Here is a 21,155-nt window from a genome sequence, read left to right as displayed (position 1 = left end):
CAGGCACACACCACCATGCCCAGCTAATTTTTTTTTTTTTTTTTTTTTTTTTTTTTAATGTAGAAACAGGGTCTCACTATGTTGCTGAGGCTGGTCTTGAACTCCTGGGCTCAGATGATCCAATCCTTCCACTTTGGCTTCTCAAAGTACTAAGATTAGAGGTGTGAGTCACCACACCAGGCCTAGGCCCCCTTTAGTTAGAGCAAAGTCTCCTAGGAGACCTTGTTTCCCAATCTCTTGCTCCCGCCTAGGGTAATTGAGCTTGCCCAAGAAGCACTTTCTAGAGAAGAGTAAACTGAGACCAATATTGCCAACATCTGGCTCTTCCAGTCACCGGACAAATCTCTCCTCTATTTCCTGCATTGGGAAAGTGTCATTATTAACCTATGCATGGGATCTTCTCTTTAGATTTATTCCTAGACTGAGTCTTTTCCCCTAAATACAGCAGTAGATGCATTTATGTTTTATGGGATAGAGCTTTTTATCAAATGATAGATGCATAAAGATGTTCTTCCACCTTTTAGTGAAAAATGCAGTAACCCAAAGTGATAAAGATATAGTGCATACAATAGTAGGTTATATTTATAACATATAAATTAAATACATACATAGCATATAACCATGTAGCATGTTAAAGGAAACACAGAATTGACAAAAAAATTTCACTGGATTTTTAATACAGGTTGTATTAGTTTGCTCCGGCTGCCATAACAAGGTACCATGAACTGAGTGGCTTAAACAATGGAAATGGATTGTCTCACAGTTATGGAGGCCTAAAGTCCAAAATCAAAGTGTCAGCAGGGTGGATTCCTTCCAGGGTCTGTGAGGGAGAATTGTTCGGGGCCTCTCTCACCAGTTCTGGTGGTTTGCTGGCAAGCTTTGGTGCTCCTTGGCTTCTGCCCATCACCCCAATCTGAGTCTTCATCACAAGGTATTCTCCCTATGCATGTGCCTGTGTCCAAATTTCTCCTTTTCACAAGGACAGCCTTACTGGCTTAGGAGCCCACCCTACTCCAATATGACCTCATCTTAACAAATTACATCTGCAGTGACCCTATTTCCAAATAAGGTCACATTCTGAGATCCTGGGGGCCAGGACTCCAACATATGAAATTGGGAGTATGGGGGACAGCTCAAACCATAACACATATGTTTTGGGAAAGAATATGTCTGCATTTAAGACACACACCAAAAGTGTCATCACAGAGCAAGTTCTGTCTTTCAACAATTGTTTTTCCTTTGCATCAAAGTATTAAATGAATACTCATTGAAAGTCAGAAGAAAGAAAATGGTGGAGTTAAAAGACACATGCATGACCACAGGTGAAGTGTCAGACTTGAGCCACAGGCCTGACCCCTTTTACCACAGGAAGAGATGATGTGTAAACCTACTGCAGCCCATTAGGCCACTTTGTTTTCTCTTTTTTGCTGTATTCCCATCTGCCTACCTCACTGGACTAACAATTCAGAGCTCAAACAAATCCTCAGAGATCACAGTTTCAACATGATTACAGAAAGCTAATTAACTAATGATAATGCTAGGGTCTCTCATCTCTAGAGAAATGTGCAGACTGAGAGGGGACCACTGAGAGGGGACAGCTATTTTTCATCATCAAATGTATGAAAGGAAACCCCAAGTGTCAGAAGAATAAAACTCAGAAATAAAGGAAAGCATTGCTCATTTAAAAAGTTTTCATTCTCATTATGATATATCACCCTCATAAAATATCCCTTTGCTGTGACAGACTTCTAAAATAACTTTGTAAAGAAATACTAATGCTTCAAAAATTATAAAAATGTTCATTGTTGAAAATATGGGGTGGGGGGGGTGAACAAAAGAACAAAAACTGGCCATAATCTATTCACTAGAAGATAATAACATAATATTTTGGTGTAAATATTTTTTACTTTCTCATGTATTGACTATTTCATTAAATTCTTAGGGATTTTAAATAGTTTTTTTAGGATACAGAAATAAAATGTATATCCCTGTGCAAATAATTTAGGCATTATAGGGAAAAAAGGATAAAGAAGAAAAATAAAATAACTGGTAATTCTAGAGAAATGGCCAGTGTTAACATTTTGGTGAGCTTTCTTCCAGTCACATTGTATGTCCATTACACTGCCATGCGTTTGGATGCTCCAGAGAGACTGCCATACCCTCAGACCCCTGCTGAAGAGTTTTCCACTTGGTTTGCTGTCACTGGTCTGACCACAGAATACTGGCTAAAAGATAGGTGCCTGGCATAGGGACAGCCAATCTATAGACCAGCCAGCAACCTATGAGGGCCCTGGCTAGAGATCTCTACCCAAGAGAGGCATCCTGTAGTAGACGGCGATTGACCCAACCAGCTAGATCTTTGTGTAAATTTGTTTTCAAGACCTACAGCGAGATGGTCAGTTGCAGTGGCAGGAGCAACTGAAGGAGAAACAAAATGTAGTAGAACGTTCACAAAAGCACAGCACTACACTCAGCGATGGAGGCTCTGTTGTGGTCTGTATGGGGCCCTCAGCCTAAACATGTTCAGCTTTTGAGCCACACTGTGACATATTGAACACTGAGACCCTGGAATGGCCTTTTATATATTGGACTTCCATTGGTAAACATTTTGAAATACAGCGTCATACTAATCAAAATAGTTGGTTGCAAATACAGACACTCTTTGGCCAAGACGAATATTAAAAAGGGAATTATTGGAAGGCTATGGGGTACTTTATGAAATTAATGGCAACTAAAATGAGGCAGGAACAAAGGTAAGCTTGGAGCCAAGAACACGGCCGAATCACAGTACAAGAAGAGATTAGCAGAACATCATTGCCTGCCTTACCACAATGGATGTCTGTGCTTTTCCTCTGAAATCTCGGTTCTTCTGCTACTGGTGACTTGAATAACCTCTAACTGCCCCTCTGTCTTTGTATCGCTCCCTCAAGATTCAAAGTCCCAGATAAAAGCTTCCAATGGTATGAACCTAGGTTATATGTCTGGGCCCTCCATAGAGGGGCAGGGTCTACTCCCTTCAAATTCTACAGTGGGAGTTAGGACCCTGCTTCCCAGTTTTAGGATCTCTCTGAAGCCTAGAGATGAGTACCATGATTTTAACTAACCAGCAGAAAATAGCCAATTCCATCCGACGAAACACCTCAACTCACCTCTTTTCAGGATATGGTCCAAATGGAGGTTTAAAATAGTCTTTACAAAGATCAAAACTTTTCCGTAGTTCTTCTAAATTTGTATAATAGTGTAGACCACTGGTGAGAGGTACTGGTACTGGACCCCTGGAATCAGAAATTAAAAAAAAAAAAAAAACCCAAAGGATTTTGTTATGATTACAAGTGTATACACATGTATACCTAAATATCCCAGATAAATGCAAATGCCAATGAGATCTATGTGGAATAATGTAATGTATTCACTCAGAAACATTCACATCAGAGCTTGTCTAAGTCATTGGCATCATTACATTCTAATTTGAAGGTTAAGTAAATATTCATTGCTGTGAATATTCCATAGCCATTAAAGTACTAATATAGGCAAATTATCTTCCTGGAGATTCATATGTACTCTATTATAAATCCTAGTCCATTTGTTATGCAACGGTTGGCAATATATCAACTGCTACAAAAGTTAAAAATAGGTGTTTTCCAACTTTATTTATAATCTAATGCTTTGAAATGGTATCCAAGTAAAATATTTCTAAAAATTCTACCATTATACGTTCAACTAAACTCTAGTATAAAATATCCTTTTTCATCTACTCATATGTGCTGTATGCAAGTCTGTTCCCTCGGACTGATTTGAAAGAAAAAGAATCATTAGCCATTTTTCGTGAATAAACCCTGCTGTTCTTCAGACTTGCTGGAGTTGCTATGTGCAAAGCAGCCCAGTTGCATATAAATGCAGGCAAATTCAAAGCATCTATCTGCCTTTGTGACGACCCATTTGGAACTCATATTTAAAATTGCATAGTTTCTCTGTCCAGGCTGTTTGAACAGGCCTGGCATTCTGCTGGGCAGTGGTCACCTAGGCCCAGCTTCAGCTGCTCTGGGAGACAGTGTCTCATTCCTGGCCACCACCCTCGCAAACCCCCCATACAAATGTGCATATATCACACAGCCTGTGTTTTGAATCCGACTATCCAAAGATAGCCTACTAACATCAAAAAAATTAATCACTCTGTTTTGACATAGCAGCAAACAAGTGAACAAAAATGTATTTATATTGATTAAAGATTCTCGATAGATAACTTAAAATTACAAACAATAAAAAGAACCGAAACAAGCAACAAAGGGAAAGGATAGATGGTAATTAAAGGTGGTGAAGCCACAACTCCAGATTAATCACCCGTCTTCTTCTTGCAAAGAAATATTATTTGCAATCTTCAAAAAATCATCAGTTTCTAGTAGCTATGAGCATATTGTGCCTTTTAATAATGTATACAAATGAAAAGGAAATACAACTTCTAGAACTGGGTGTACTGCTGAATCACTGGGTCCATTTTAGGACAGAGGTTTCTGTTTATGTTCATGATTTGGGATTCATTTGATATATTTGGACACTAGGAAATCAATCTAAAGTTGCTCATGTGATAAACTGCTACCTTTGAAATAGGAGTGTGTGATCAGGGCGTATCCTTCCCATTAGAGCTTGCCGGGCTGCCTCATGCTGTCTGTGTATAGAATCTCTTTCCTAGGTAAGAAATATCATTAGAGAATTATATTGATGTTAAGAATGTCAGACGATTAAAACATCTATAATAATTCTCTTTTGTACTAGAGATTGACCAATGTGTGGAAAGAAAAAGGGGGAAAAAGACAGGCATAAAAAACAATTGATATTCGCTCAGGAAAAAGAAAGGAACAAACTTTATAAATAAAACCAAAATCTCTTTATAAAGACTGTAATATAATATATAAACTCTATTTGACATCTAAATAATAATATGGCAATTTTTATTCACATTTTATGTGTGCATTTTTATCTTTCTAATGAGATTATAAACTTCTCAAAGGTACAGACTATTATGGTCTTTTTAGTCTTCTCAGATCTCAGCACATAGAATAGCTAACTGATTGAATGAACATAGCCACCAAAGTTTAATTATGATCCTGAAATAGGAAAAATTGATGGGGGTGGGGGGAGTCTTTCTGTCATTATTTCACAAATATCACTATCACTGTTTAGTAAGCATTTAATGCGGATACAGATACATAAAAGTAGTCTCTACATTCAAAAGGTTTATGGTCTGGTGGCAAAAGGCAACAAAAAAGGAGGAAATAAAACCCAGATAGCGCATGTTGTTTTATAAATAACAGAGGATGTATTGATACAAAGATCGCCTGATGGAGTATGACCTATTTAGCAACTGTTCAGGTACTGGATTTCCTCCCTTAAAGCAAACCTAATACACAAAGTTCTTAACTTACAGAAAAGATAAATTAGCAAGTAATTATTTGTTTTACATAAAAGACTTACAAGAGGATTTATAATGGTATTTATTTAAACAGCAAGTACACTTAAAATACATTAATCTTGGCTTCCAGTAACTTAATCTGAAATAAGCCTTGCTGTTTTGAGTTTTATGTCATTACCAGGCTCCACTATAAATTGGCATTCACTTAAAATTTCACAGGAAATAACAGCAAACAAGCATGCAAGGGAAGGATAGCCAATAGTTAAAGGTGGTGAAACCACAACTCCAGATTAATCGCCTGTCTTACCCTTGGGGGCTAGCATAGTTTCAATTGTTTGTTTGCATGTCTTTAGGGGAAGTTTTTTAAAAACAATTTTTAAGAATTAAGTTGATGTGATTGTAAAAACATTTTTGCATCACAATAACTTATCTGTAGTGATGCTAAGACTGACACACCTAACATCTCTGGAAGTAAGTCACATCCCAGAGAGATCAGCATCCCTTTTTTCACTGCTGTATCCCTGCACACAGCACGCACACTTTAGCACAAAGCAGGACCTCAATAAACCACTTTAATGTACAACAGTATACATTTGGGAGGGATAATGTAAAGAGTGAATAATGTTTACCATTTTTTTATAACCTAGGTTAGAATTTGCTGTCCACTGTTCCTAGCTTGAAAAAGTCTAGGTCAAGCTTTGAAATTGTTCCTTAGAGACCATGACACATGAGTGCTAACGTGGGCTCACTGAACACACTCCCAGGTGCATATTTGATTACCAAAATCATTTTACTCTTTCCCTGAGCTCTGTGTTTCTATGTAAACAAGATGAAGAGACAATTGTGTTGGGAAAGTCGGGGGAGGATGTAATGAGAGAAGAAAGGAACAGGCCTGATTTACATTTCACCATTTAAAAACTACAGGTTTAAATAATTCCATGAATACATCTAAAAAACTTGACATTACTATAAAAATAACTATACATTAACCAAGTCTGCTGTGAATTTATTTTTTGTGTTTGTTGTTATTCACTCTTCCGTGAATTTGTCATTATTTTGCTGGGAATCACTTTATAGTAGTACACTATTTACTACTGTGATTTCATTTTATACCACCCTTATTTTTTCCCTTATTGTAATATATTTTATTATAACTGAGAAGATGACAGTGGTAGTGGCAGCATACTTTTTGGATCTTCTAGAATTCCACATAAAAATAAACACAGCAACTAAATAGCAAAATCAAAAACATGTCAAAAAATATACAACAAAACCAGATGACAGAGTATCTCCTCAAACCCCAAAATGCAGGTGGGGCTTTCATAACCACAACACCTGCATGGTATCAGTGTCGATGCAGGAGAAAGTCAGAGGATAGCCACAACACCTGCATGGCGTGTCTATGCAGGAGGGAACTGAAGGAAGTGTCATCGTAACTGAAAGACCTGGAAACAGGGGAATGCCAAGACAGCTGAAAAATATTCACTGAAAAGCAAAACAGGACAATCTGGGAACCACAGCTGAAACAGAAAAGGGGTCATTCCCACTCCAGTAGTGTTTGAGTGTAAGAAGTCATAGGAACTTCTAAAGGAGCTGGGTCAACTGTAAATTCTTGAAACTGACCACCTGGGGCTCCCTGCTAAGACAGGCTCCGCACTCAGAGAAGGTGATGGGAGTGGAATAAAAATGTATTAGAATGGAGTCAACAGAAACAAAAGAAAGAGAAGGTCTAGACCAAAGGGGTGGGGACAGAGAACAGAGCCAGGAAATCCCAGGAAGAAAGCTGCCATGTATTTTGATGCTATTTGAAGGAATTGTGCTCCCTTCCAAAAGTCTGAGAAAACTAATTTCACATAAAAATGAGCAAAAGAAAGTATCAAGTGGAATCCCACACAAAGTTACTGTGAGAGAAAAAGGAGGAGAGTAACACGCTGACAATGAAAGCTTTCATATAAAACCAGAAAAAAATATCTGCAATCTACTACTTCAGAATAAACTAAAAGACGTTAAGAAAATGACACAAAACATCAGGAACAGATAAATTACAATTTTAAAAACTCATGAACTAGGTGGCAGAACTCAGGAAAGAATTAGAAATAGAGAAAAAACCACCTCAGAAACGAAAACTAAACTAGAAGAAATAGAAGAGTGAATAAACACAACAAACAATGGTTAAAAAAAATAGAATGTGAGCAGAGTAAAAAATTTTAAATAAAAAAGAAATGAATAGAGGTAAAAAAGGACTCAAGAGAAAATGATGAATATTTAAGATAAAGAAGACTCAACACACAAACAACAGTCTTCCTTGACAAAATAAACAGAACAAGGAAACAGGGTAATGATAAAAACTACAATTACAGTGTAAAGTATAAGTGTATCACACACTGTTATCCATATACAAGAACTCAGGAAATACTGTTTCTATAATCCTTTTTGTAGCTAGTAAAGAATAAGCTTAGACAACAAAAAACTAGAGCAGTGTTGACCTATGGTCTAATGATGAGTATTAAGCATGTACATACTTGAGAACTAAGGTAAAATAATTTGAAGGTAAAATGAGAGTTAAAAAGGAGAGTATTCAGTGACTATGCTTTGATAGTGTAGCTATGAATCCATAAATAATGGGGGGAGAACATTTGTAAAAAACGTTCTTAACTATTTTTCGGTTTTCATAATGGGTACTGGTGGTATTAGTATTGTTATTCTGAGACTGTTCTGTGTGTAAGGGGATAAATCAAAGGAGTAATTTAATGGGAGATTGTATCATCTCCTGTGTCTTTCAGAATCAGGGTTCTCAGTGTGGAAGAAAGAGAAATGCATAATAGAAAAAAAACTTAAGTAAAAATCTTGAAAGTCCTGAATTTTAATTGGAAATATTAACTGAATTCATGAAACATTTTATCTCTCTACCTAAAAGACCTAGAAACGACAACCACCTCAATAGTAATGAACATCCCTGGTAACAACAATGTGTTCTTGCACTACCATTTTTCACTTAAAGAAACCAAGATTTCTCGAAGAAAAGACCGATTCCAGGTCTGGGATAGGGAAAGTACAAGAAAGCATGGATTATCTTGTCATAACAGACAGTAAGACAGCTATGAAAGACTCCACAGGGCATGTTAAAGGACACAGATGTCAACTTGAACAGGCTTCCATTAGCCAAAGGTAAGATAATATGAATTTCAATAAGGATAAAAAATGTGGTGGGTGGTATCCTTCAAATATGCTTAAATGAAGACCATAATGACCATCAATGATAATTTAAAATTAATTGGTCACCTTCAGAGAATAAATGGGAGCCAATTCATTATCTTGAAAAAAGCATTAGCTGGGCATAGTGGCTCACACCTGTAATCCCAGCACTTTGGGAGGCCGAGGTGGGCACATCACAAGGTCAGGAGTTCGAGACCAGTCTGGCCAATATGGTGAAAGCCCATCTTTACTAAAAATACAAAAATTAGCCGGGCATGGTGACAGGCACCTGTCGTCCCAGCTGCTCAGGAGGCTGAGGCAGGAAAATCACTTGAAGCCGGGAGGTGGAGGTTGCAGTGAGCCCAGATGGTGCCACTGCACTCCAGCCTGGGCAACAGAGTGAGAGACTGTCTCAAAAAAAAAAAAAAAGAAAAGAGAAAAGCATTTAGCCTGCTGATCCTATAAGAACTGATGAGAGATGAAAGAAGTATCTCTTCATAGTATTATTCCAGCTAACAAAAGAAAATGAAATGATAGAATTACAAAATCATCAGTTTTCAATCCTCAACATATTAATTGAACTAGGTATTGAACAACAGCTAATATAATAACAATAAGTGTAAGAAATTTCTTCTGCTAGCTTCTTTTGAATTTCTGCCTTCAAATCCTCTTAGTGTTAAATTCTTCCTGTCACTGAAAGAAAATGGTACCTGATAAACTGTTCAGAAAAGAAGCTTGTTTTTACTTTTCAGAGCTAGATATCTGTATGGCCCTATAGGGGCATGTGGGTGTAGGAAACTTCTGCTGGAAGAACATCACAAAAAGAGAAAAACAGATGTTATTTACTCTTTAATGAAAAATAAATACCACTATTTACTGCCTTGATAAAGGAACAGATCCTGAGTCTGAACAAACTTCTGGATCCAGCTGCCAATTACAGGAAATTCAGGGGCAGAAGAACATGATGAATGGCACCATAAGCATGCAACTGGCAAAACCCAAAGTGTGGGAGATGCTACAGTCTAAACAGAGTCCTTTAACAGGAACTTGTAAAGAAAAGAAAAGGCTGGGTGGAGAACCTGTAGATTAAAAGATACTGTAAATATATATTATTTATTTAAAAATAGACAAGACTAAACTAGAATCTAAGGATGCACACTTGTGCAATAAAACCAAAAGTATTAAAAGGAATTGGTTAATACAGAGTCAGAATGATGGTTTCCTTTGGAGGGAGTGTAGGATGGGGCTCATGGGAGGGCTTCTGGAGTAACTGGAAAAGTTCCATGTCCCAACTTGGGGAGTGGTGACAAGGAGATTTGCCTTATAATTATCTATATGTTTATTTTACTTGTTTTTTAATTTTATAATTTAAAAAAGGGTAAGAAATTATATTGTATTATGATAACATGGAACTTAAATAAAATTGAGGTAGAAGATTGGGACTTGAGGAAGAATTAAAATATCACTGTGCTTCTTACCTATTAATATCTTACTAAAAATGTGATATCTTATTATGCATGAGAAGGAACATGATGCTAATAACATTTGTTCTAGCATTGCCTTGATTTAGCAAATAAAAATATAATATTGATACTTACTGAGCACTTAATATATTCCAGGAAATTAACGTTAACTAACCTAAGACTTGATTACTATTATCACTACAGATAAGAAAACTAAGACTCAGAGAAGACATGTGACTTGCCCAAGTGACAGTGCTCTAAACCGTACTTCCCCCTATTCCTTCATTCATTCAACAAGTATTACCTGAGCACTACTGTGTGCCTACCATTGTATAAAATAATGAATACATCAGGGAGTAACAATGATTTCTGCCTTTGGAGGATTTATAGTCTAACAGGGGGACACCAATGACAAGCATAATAGATAATCAAATAGCCTAATACATTAGAGGATGATATGAATTTTCCAAAAAAAAAAAAGTAGAGCAGGGAAAAGGGGCTAGGGAGGGCCAAGGAAGGACACAGAGTAGGGGATACAGGTTGCAGTATAAATTAGGGTTTCAGGGCAGACAGCATAGAGGTGGTAAAATGTGAGTTAATAGTTGAAGGAGGAAAGGGAGTCAGCCATGTGGCTATCTGGGGAAAGAGTGTTCTGGAAAGAAGAAATAGTTAGTGCAATGGCTCTAAGGCAGGAGTGCTGGTGGGTTAGAGGTACGATCACTTGCCAGTGTCAGTGGAGTTAGGTAGGAAGAGGAGTAGTAGGAATGAGATCAGAGACACCAAGGGAACAAGATCATGCAGGACTTTGCAGGAAACTGAAAGGCACTGAGCAACATGGAAGCAATTGCAGGTGTTTGAGCAGAGGGGGCTCATGATCTGACTTAGGTTTGCAATTGATCATTCTGTCTTCTGTGTTTGCAAATAGCCTATAGGGGCAGGGGTAGAAGCAAAGAGACCACTTAAGAGGTGGCTGCTGTGATCTAGGTGACAAATAATGGAAGAGTAGACCAGGACAGTGGGCAGATTCTGGATTCCAGAATAATTTGAAGGTAGGGCCAGTAGAAGTTTTTAACAGATTGGATATTGGGTTGGGAGAGAAAGGAGTACAACGTTTTTGGCCTGATAACTGCAAATATAGAGTTTGCATCAAATAAGATGAAGATTTAGGGCAACAATCAGTATTTTGGTTTTGGAAGAAGTGAGTGTAGATAGGGAAATAGTGGAAGGGAGAGGAAGAAAAGGAAAAAGGAGAGAAGGGAAGGGAAAAGAAAGAAAGGGAAGGACAAAGAACTGAGCCCTGAGATACTCCAATACCAAGAAACTGGAAAGAAAAAGAGAAAGGAGGCCGAAAAGGAACCAGAGAAGCAGAGGGGGAAACACAAATTTAATTAAATGGCTCAGACAATAAATCTATTCTTAGAAGAACAAATTTATCATGAGAAGGAACATGATGCTAATTTTAGGAGGACTAGAGTTACAGTAAGATAGTCATTCTATAACCAATTCCCTGCCCATCTACCAGTTGGAAACAACAATGAAGAAAGGAATCAAAGGAAAACTTTAGAGGAAGGGTTCTAGTATATCACAAATCATTCCTTTGTCCATTCACTTTTACTCATTCATAGGTTCAGCAAAATTTATTGAAACCATGCAGGGGGTCAGACAACCACACTAGATGTTGGGAAACCATCATTGAACAAAGCAGAGTATCTCATCTCAGGAAGACCAGTGTGTGAGATCGCTAAGAGACTGGGAGACTGCAGTAGATTGTGGTATCTGAGGGTCATATAATGCTTAGAAAAAGGGATATTGGGAATTAGCCTCATGAAGAGCAGGAGAACAGGTTTGAGATGCTGATCTGTGCCCCTATGAACCTAACCGAAGCTTTTTTTTTTTTTTTAATGACAGAAGACATATTGAAAATGAAACAGTTTAGAGCAGGGGTGTCCAATCTTTTGGCTTCCCTGGGCCACATTGGAAGAAGAATAATTGTCTTGGGCCACACATAAAATACACGAACATTAACAATCACTGATGAAATTAAACAAAAATACATTGCAAAATAAATCTCATAATATTTTAAGAAAGTTTATGAATTTGTGTTGGGCTGCATTCAAAGCTGTCCTTGACCACATGTGGCTGGCAGGCTGTGGGTTGGACAAGCTTTGTTTAGAGCCATGAGGATCCTGAGTTCAAATTAGACACAAAGAGCACAGGCCAAAGATACTGGATATCAAATGCATTCTCTCGAGATTCCTGGGTGACAGAGCAAGACTCCATCTCAAAAAAAAAAAAAAAAAAAAAAAAAGATTCACATTGATGTATCAATACTGAAAAATGCACCTGAATAGAAGAAGGCATTTTTCTTCTGAAATCAAAATAGACATTCCTAAGCTGTGTGATCCTTGGACAAGCAGCCTCTCTTCCCTGAGCTGACCTGGGTCCTGAGAGTATTGAAAGGAAATGGTGTTTAATACTTTGTCACCACAGGTCCACTTTGTTATTTCCCCTTCGTACAGTTTGTACTTACAGGATTGTACTGGCCTTGTCTGCTGTACACATATATTTGCTAAATTGTCTCTCAATTAATTGGTCATTCAGCAATTTTTCTTTCTGGAGAATTGGCTCTCAGTGACTTGGCCTGCTTCAGGGGTAAAGGTGTTGAAGGAGCTGGTTGAAGAAACAGATATGATGGAAGTAAAGAAAGTCAAGCTTCTAGAAGGCAAAACCTAGTCACAATAGCAAATCCAGAGCAAGAAACCTTAACTAAGTCAGCACAGCCTTCATGTATGCTTTCCAGGGAGCCAACCATGCAAAGAGCATTGGGTTACCATCAGGGAGGGAGACTGAAGTATAACGATATCTGACAAGTAACACACAAGAACTTAGATATCTGTAACCTACACATGAGTGTTGCAAAAATAAAAACCTCTCACTGATAGAGTTGGTCATTTATTTTTTGCAACAGTAAGAAAAGAGCTGTGCACTTTTTTATACTCAAACCTGCAAAGAAAAATGTTTAAGTGTTTAAGAAGTAAGGCTGATTAAAATTACATTTACAGTTCTCTAAGATTCTCTTAGAGATATTCAAATTAATGTGCTTTGGGAGTCATTCAGAAAAGTAAGTACCATTTAAGATAGGAAGAGAGAAGAAATAAAGCAACAAAGAATTGTATAAGCAAGGAATGAGAAAATGAGTAAACTCGATATTTTATTATCTAAATTCATATTAAATTTTGATCATATTTATAGAAAGAATTTTATATTTATAAATGATTGAGGTAGCAATCAAGACATGTGATGTTAGCAGATTTTGTTCAGATTGAAGAGTAAAAAATAATATTCGTGGGCATTTCTTCCTAACAAAGACAAGTCATTTAGGTTCCAGAGGAAACCTCCGGTGACCTTAGGAATAGGAAATAAAGAGCCTGGTGCGGTGGCTCATGCCTGTAATCCCAGCCCCTTGGGAGACTGAGGCGGGTAGATCAGGAGGTCAGGAGTTCAAGGTCAGCCTGACCAACATGGTGAAACCCAATCTCTACTAAAGATACAAAAAATTAGCCAGGTGTGGTGGTGCGTGCCTGTAATCCCAGCTACTCAGGAGGCTGAGACAGGAGAATTGCTTGAACCCAAGAAGCAGAGGTTGCAGTGAACTGAGATCATGCCATTGCACTCCAGCCTGGGTGACAGGGTGAGACTCTGTCTCAAAAAAAAAAAAAAAGATTAAAAATAACTGTCAGTATATTGGAAGTCAGTAATACTGAGGATTTTCTACTCAAAGAAAGAAGGTAGTAGTAAGAGGACTAGGGATACACTGACCTTATCCCATCAGTAAAAGTAGACCAGAGGATCTCACTATTAGAATATTAATTCTATCAGGACAGGGACCAGGCCCATATTGTTCTAGTGTCTACAGCACGGTCTGATCAGCAAATGTCTGCTCATATTGAAAAAGCAAATCAATGTCCTACATACATGATAGGAATTCAACAAATATTAGATGGGTAGATAAACAAATGAGGAAATGGGAAGAAGGCAAAAGAAGGGAAGAAGGGATGGGAAGGGAGGGAAAGGAAGGAAGAGGGGAGGAAAAGAGGAAGGAAGGAAGAGAAAAATGAAAGGATGGAAGGGAGAGCTAAAGTAAAGAAGGAAGGGAAGAGGAAGAGAAGAAGGAAAGAAGGGAGGAGGAGAGAGAGAAAGGGAGGAAAGAAGGGAGGAAGAGAGGGAGAAAGGGAGGAAGGAAGGGAAAAAGGGAGAGAGGGAGGGAGGGAGGAAGGAAGGAGAGAGGGACGGAGGGAGGAAACAAGGAAGGAAGGAAGAAAGGAAAGAAGGGAGAAAGGAAAGAAGAAAGGAAGAGAGGAGGGAAAAAAAGAAGGAAGGTCCTTTTGAATATGGGAATGGAGACAATGGCTATGAGAGCAAAGGCTCTTTTTAAGCTTGATCAACTAGCAATGACATAATGAACTCATCTGCCAACAAACTATCACAGACCACAGACACTACTTTCTTACTTGGCCACACCTCCCTTGACTCATTATTTCACTTTTCTCAGATTTATGTCCAGTGGGGTGGTAAGCTGGGTCTCCCCCTAATCTGGGCTACTGCCATGGATCCTCACTCACTTCAGATCTTTCAGATGGATCATCAAGTTGGACTCTGGCTGGTTTGGGCTTCAGCATCACCCTTGGATCCTCGCCTTATAGATTACTCTTAATTTTTCAAACTACAGCCCTCAGAAAATCCTACCCAATCCCAGAGTGGGTTATGTTAACTCACTGCGGCTTGTCCAGCTAATGAACAGAACAAATAGCATTCCAGTTCACCAGGTGGCCCCCTAAACCTCACAAACAATTGCCAGCGTCTCCAGGTCCCTCAAGACCCTTTTCAACTATTACCACATCTTCCCCCTCTGGAGATAAGCACTCTCCTGACTTTTACAGTAACTACTTCTTCTTTATAGTTTTATCACCTAGATGTGCATCCCTAAATACCATGGTTTAATATTGCCTGTTTTAAATTGTATATTAATGGAATCAGATGGCATGTATAGCATGTATTCTTTTGCATTAGAATTCTTTAGTTCAACAGTATGTTTGTGAAATACAACCAAGAAGTTAAGTGTGTTGGTTTACATTACTGTATATGTTTTATTATATGACGATTCAAAAATGTACATAGCCATTCTTCTGCTGATGGACATGTGAATTTTTAGTTTAGGGCTATTATGAACAATGCTACTATAAATATTTTTGCACATATCTTTTGGTGCACATAACCACTCATTTCTATTGGGTATATACACAAGAATACCACAGTTGAGGTGTAGGGTATACGCATGTTCAACTTTAGTAAGTAGTGCTCAACTATTTTCCAAGGTATACCAATTTAATTTCCCATCAGTTGTCTTATAAGAATTTCCATTGCCCCACATATTGATAGTCTTTATAATTTTAGTACTTTTAGTTTATGCATAGTAGTATCTCATTGGGATTATATTTTACATTTTCCCTGATTAGTAATAAGGCTGGGTATCTCTTCATAAGAATATGGGGTATTGGATATTACTTTGTGAAGGGATTTTCCTATGGGTTACCTATGTTTTTTTCTTAATAATTTGTAGGAGTTCTTTATATATTTTGGATACACTTTGTTGGTTAAGTTATGGCAAATGTCTCCTCACTCTCTGTAGTCTTTTTTTTCCTCCTTAATGCTGTGTTTTCAATTAACAGGAGATCTTAGTTTTATGTACTGCAATATTTCAGATTTTTCCTTCGTAATGAATGATTTTTGTGTTACATTTAAGAAATCTTGACCTCAAGATCATAAAAATATTATCTTACATTTTTATTATTATTTTGCTTTTCACATTTTATAGATAATCTACCTTAACTGTTATATATGGTGTGAGATCAGGGTTAAATCTAATTTTGTTGCTATTTATATCTAACTAATGCTATAAAAAAGGCATCATTTTCCTGCTGCTCAGTAGTGTCACTTTTTTCATAAATCAACTTTCCATGTGTGCATGGATCTATTTCTGGGCTGTTATTTATTTTACTTGTCTATTTTAGTGATGATACCAGCATTTTCAGATACATATTAAAATCAGATTATTAATTTCCACAAAAATGTGAGAATGTTTTTGACTGGATTGCTTTGAATGTATAGACCTATTTGAAGAAAGCAGACATTTGTATAATATGGAGCCATGCAATCCATAAATATGGTCTATCTCTCCACTTTTTAGGTCTTTAATTTTTCTAGAAAATGTGTTTTACATTTTTCTGAGTAGAAGTATTGCACACCTTTTATTAATTTGTTTTTAAATATTTGACACTCTAGATGTTACTGAATATATATATATATGTGTGTGTGTGTGTGTGTGTGTGTGTGTTTGAGACAGAGTCTCCCTCTGTCACCCAGACTGGAGCGCAGTGGTGTGATCTCAGCTCACTGCAACCACCAGTCTCCCAGGTTCAAGCGATTCTCGTGCCCCAGCCTCCCATGTAGCTGGGACTACAGACGTGTGCCACTACGCCTGGCTAATTTTTGTATTTTTAGTAGAGATGGGGTTTCACCATGTTAGCCAGGCTGGTTTTAAACTCCTGACATTAAGTGATCCTCTCATCTCAGCCTCCCAAAGTGCTGGGATTACAGACATAGGCCACTGCACTCAGCCTGAATATATATTTTTTAAAAATTAAATATATTTAAAATTGTTGCTATTAGGTAGAAATTTATTTTTATATGTTTTATGTTTCTAATAATTTTGTCAAATGCATTTATTAACTATTTTCAAGCTTTACACCATTTATTTCTTGTTTATGCTTTATTGCACTGGCTATGACCTCTGATACCATGTTAATTATTTATTTATTATTCTACTCCTTCCCCCAATTAGACTAAAAATAATACATTTCCTAATCTTCTTTTAGTATCATCCTAGAGATTAAAATGTTTTCTTGACTCATCAAAATCTGATAATCCGATATTATTACATTTACCCTCTTCTTAGACTTCAAATGCAAGGATTCTAAAACATTTTATCTCCATTTATATCCTTCTTGAGTTACTATAATTGTTGTCATAAATTTAGTTTTATTTTTAATTTTTATATTTTAATTAAAGTTTTTTATTGAGGTAAAATATACACATATAACTTACCGTCTTTACCATTTGTAGATGTATAGTTCAGTGGTATTAAATACATTTACATTTTTCCCTTCATTCCACATATTTTAATTTTATACATTTTAATTCTATGTATTGTTAAAGCCATTGCTGTTTTATATAGTCAATAACCCTTTAGATTTACTCATGTATTCAGATTTACTCCTGTATTACCCTTTGTCTTGTTCTTCATTTTTTTCTCTATCTATGATGCTGTCTCTCTGAAATCATTTTCATTCTGCCAAAAGAAAATTCTCTAGTGTTTCCTTTCATGTAGGCTTCCTGTGACAAATCCTGTTTCTTCGTCTGGAAATACCTTAATTCACCTTCATTTTTGAATGATATCTTCACTGGGTACAAAATTCTAGGTTGGCAATAATTTATCACTTTAAAGATATTCTCTGTCTTCTTGCTTTCATGATTTCTTTTGGAAAGTCAGCTGTTAACCTAATATTACTTTTTTGAAAGTAATTTTATCCCCTATGACTGCTCTTTAGATGTTTTCTTTTGTTTTTAATTTTAGTACAATATGATTTCAAAACAAATACGTGTCTAAGTTGGGTTTTTAAGATTTATTTAATCTATGGCTTGATGACTTTTATCAGGACCATAAAGTTTCAACCATTATCTCTTCAAATTTTGTTTCTGTTCCATTTCTTCTCTCCTTTCAGGATTCAATAACACGTTAGAACTTCTCACATTTGCTTTATGTCTCTTACTCACTCTTCCACTGTATTTCCCATCTTGTTATGTTTCTAAGATTTATTTTTCTTATCAAATTTTCTGTCTATTAATTCTCTCTTTAGCTGTGTCTAATGGGGTATCAATTTCAGTTACTGTTTTCCCCCAGGTTTTTACCATTTCCATTTAGTTAGTTTTTATTGTCTCCACTTTTGCTGAAATTTATATTTTTGTCTTATATCTTGGACATTATAAATACAGTCACATTAAAGTCTTGCTTTGATAACATCAATGCTTGAAGGCTTCAAAATATGTATTTAAAATCTGGAGGCTCTTGTAGGCCTGTTTCTATCATCTGGGGATTCTGTTATTTTTAGTTCAAGTTTTCCCATGTCCTTATGTGCCTAGTTATTTTTCATTATGCATTAGACAGTGTATTTACAACATTATTTATATGTATTTTTTTCTGCCATGGACCTAGGGACATCTGGGATCTTTTGAATATAATTTCAGGAATAAGAGTACTTTAACTGTGGCTCCTGTGAAGTCCTGACTACTTTTTGTTCACCTTTACTCCAAGGTTGCAGCCCTTTGGTTACCAACCTAAAGAAAGCATCGTTCACTAAGTTTACCTCCTTGATGGACCTCATATTTGATGTTATTGTCCTAGTTCCACAAGACTCTCAAAGTGTCAAGTCAGCCTTCAGCCATGTCTACCTCAATTAGCAAAGGTCCGTCCACAGGAGTAAGTGGTCTCTGGTACCAGGTTCACCTCTCAGGATCATCCTCCCCTAATTCCTGACCAGATAAACTTTCTCTTCTGTTTATTCTCTAATCCCTTCAAGTAGATATTTTTTAATCCAGATTTTCTAGCTGTTCTCAGCAAGAAGGTTACTCCAAATTACCAGGTCTGCCTTTAGTGGAAGCAGAAATTCAATTAACCACTTTTCAGGTATCTGAAGGTTCTTGGTGATACGGGGATGCCGATGATCCCCCAAAGGAGAGCTGCTGTTCTTGAATATAAAGAAGTACAGCTGAGGGCCTGAGCCCTTCCTCACTCCCTGCCTACCATCACCGCCAGAGCGACAACATTTGTTCTGTAGTCAATCATTTACAAAGAAGTTTCATATGCATTTGACACCATGACATTGTAAGATAGGTATTATTATTTCTCTGTATGTACTTTACAGAAGAGGAAATGGCATCTCATAGCAGATGAGTGGCTTTTGTAAGATCACCCAGTAGATGGCAAGGCTGTCACATGATTCAAAAGTTAGTGCATTTTTCCTCTTGGGTCAAAAAGCCAGTAGTTAAATGGAAATAGATATGAACATAGACCAAATACATACATAAACATGTACTTACCCAGCTAGTTATGACATGTGCCATATGTGACTACCAAGAAATAAGACTGGTTTCCTTAAGACATACACAAAACCAGCCTCATTATTTTGTAATCACAGCTCACACACATGTCACTGCACGCAATGGCCAAGGGAAGAGGAGAATATTAGATTACAGAAGCAGTATGGACAAGGCCTCATGTACACAGTGAGTTTTGAGGTGGATTTCAGCAGGAGAGAAAGAATGCTATCTTTGACATAACTGAGAATGGTGCTTCAGAGAAACAGAACCAGAAACAGAAACACACACACACACACACACACTGGAGATGGGAATTGCTACCTTGTCCATCACTGTCAAAGCCCTCTTAATAGTTTGCAAAAGAAAATATAAATACATTAAATGTACACTTAAGACACCAAAAAGCACAAAAATGCCTTTTTTCTTTTGGATAATTTAAGATAAAGTTTTTTGACAAAGGCAGCTGCAATTACTTTCTTCCATCCACTAAAAAGTTCCAAAAAGACATGGAAATTTACCTTGGGAAGGCAAGAGAAGAAAAACAACATCTTCTCCTTAGGGTTGCAGTGAGGGGTATGTGAGATATCCCACACAAAAGCTCTTTCTAAAGTATAAATGCTGCGTAAAGGCAATGTATGTTCTCTAACACATGGCATAATGTCTCAATGAAACTTCTGTTGTGATGGTCTTAAAAAGGTATATTGCTTCTTTTGCAGCATTATACCAGCTGTGCAAAAGGTTAACAACCTGTGAGATCTCCTAAAATGGGATAAATACTTGCAAATTCCAAGAGCACTGAATCCATAATCTTTAAAAGAAAAATGAGGCACCAAACATAATCTTAGGTGAATTCACCCATACATATGACAAGAGCAATTCAGTTATTACATTTGCCCTAATTTCATAAGAGTGAATCTGTTAGTTCTGAGGGGGGTTGATTTGCTTTTCTATGAAACTACCTTGTTACATTTGTATTTCCACCTAAACTACTAGCACTGAGAGGCACAGGCATCAGAACCTCAGGGCTCTGCAAATTACTACCATCAGAGGTCAGTAAATGCCACAGTGCTGACACTGGACACAACACAGGCTCCACACAGGGTTCCAGATGCTATGGATTATGGGGGCTGCTCAGTTTCTCAGGGAGGGGCACTGCAGGCAAGGAGCAATCCGGTGTCAAAGTTCATGAAACTCTTTCCAGTAACAGGTGGCCTGGGATATTGGATCCTTTCCCCCATCAGTCATCACCAGGGTGGCCCCTTCCACTCTCACAGATTTTTTATCCTCTCTCCGGTTTCCCCATACTGTCTTCATTTCATATTAAAACGTTAGAGCTGAATCACAGTTAAGAGCACAGAGTGGGTTTTTGTTTTTTTTTGTTTGTTTGTTTGTTTCCAGTTCTGTTCCCTTGTCCCCACCCCTTAGTACCTTATTGCCCTTGACCAGTGCTTTTTTTTTTTTTTTTTTTTTTTTTTTTTTTTTGAGACGGAGTTTCACTCTTGTTGCCCAGGCTAGAGTGCAGTGGCGCAATCTCCACTCACTGCAATCTCCGCCTCCCGGGTTCAAGCGATTCTCCTGCCTCAGCTTCCTGAATAGCGAGGACCACAAGCACGCGCCACCACACCTGGCTAATGTTTTATATTTTTAGTACAGACAGGGTTTCACCATGTTAGCCAGGATGGTCTCGATCTCTTGACCTCATGATCTGCCCGACTCAGCCTCCCAAAGTACTTGGATTACAGGCGTGGCAGCACTCTCTTTAATTAGGCCCCAACATTTTCTAACAGGTGATATTTAGATTGGACTTTTTTTTTTTAGCTTTTATTTAAGTTCAGGGGTACATGTGCAGGTTTGTTAGGTGAACTTGTGTC

General features: G+C 37.4%; 1 protein-coding gene across 1 annotated transcript in view; it reads right to left on the bottom strand.

Annotated features, from left to right (window-relative positions):
- The window catches only part of LRGUK (leucine rich repeats and guanylate kinase domain containing), a 130,203-nt gene that overhangs the window by 10,036 nt on the left and 99,012 nt on the right, over positions 1–21,155 (bottom strand). Inside the window, exons 17-18 of the mRNA XM_007982970.3 lie at positions 4,598–4,686; positions 3,150–3,275 (exon numbers count right to left, since the gene is read on the bottom strand). Of these exons, the coding sequence (XP_007981161.3) occupies positions 3,150–3,275; positions 4,598–4,686 (215 nt within the window). The remainder of the gene's footprint in view (positions 1–3,149; positions 3,276–4,597; positions 4,687–21,155) is intronic.

The sequence above is a fragment of the Chlorocebus sabaeus genome, chromosome 21 (assembly GCF_047675955.1).
Source record: "Chlorocebus sabaeus isolate Y175 chromosome 21, mChlSab1.0.hap1, whole genome shotgun sequence".
Lineage (NCBI taxonomy): Eukaryota > Metazoa > Chordata > Mammalia > Primates > Cercopithecidae > Chlorocebus > Chlorocebus sabaeus.
Note: the sequence above shows the minus strand (reverse complement) of the source record. Positions and strands in the feature narration are given on the sequence as shown.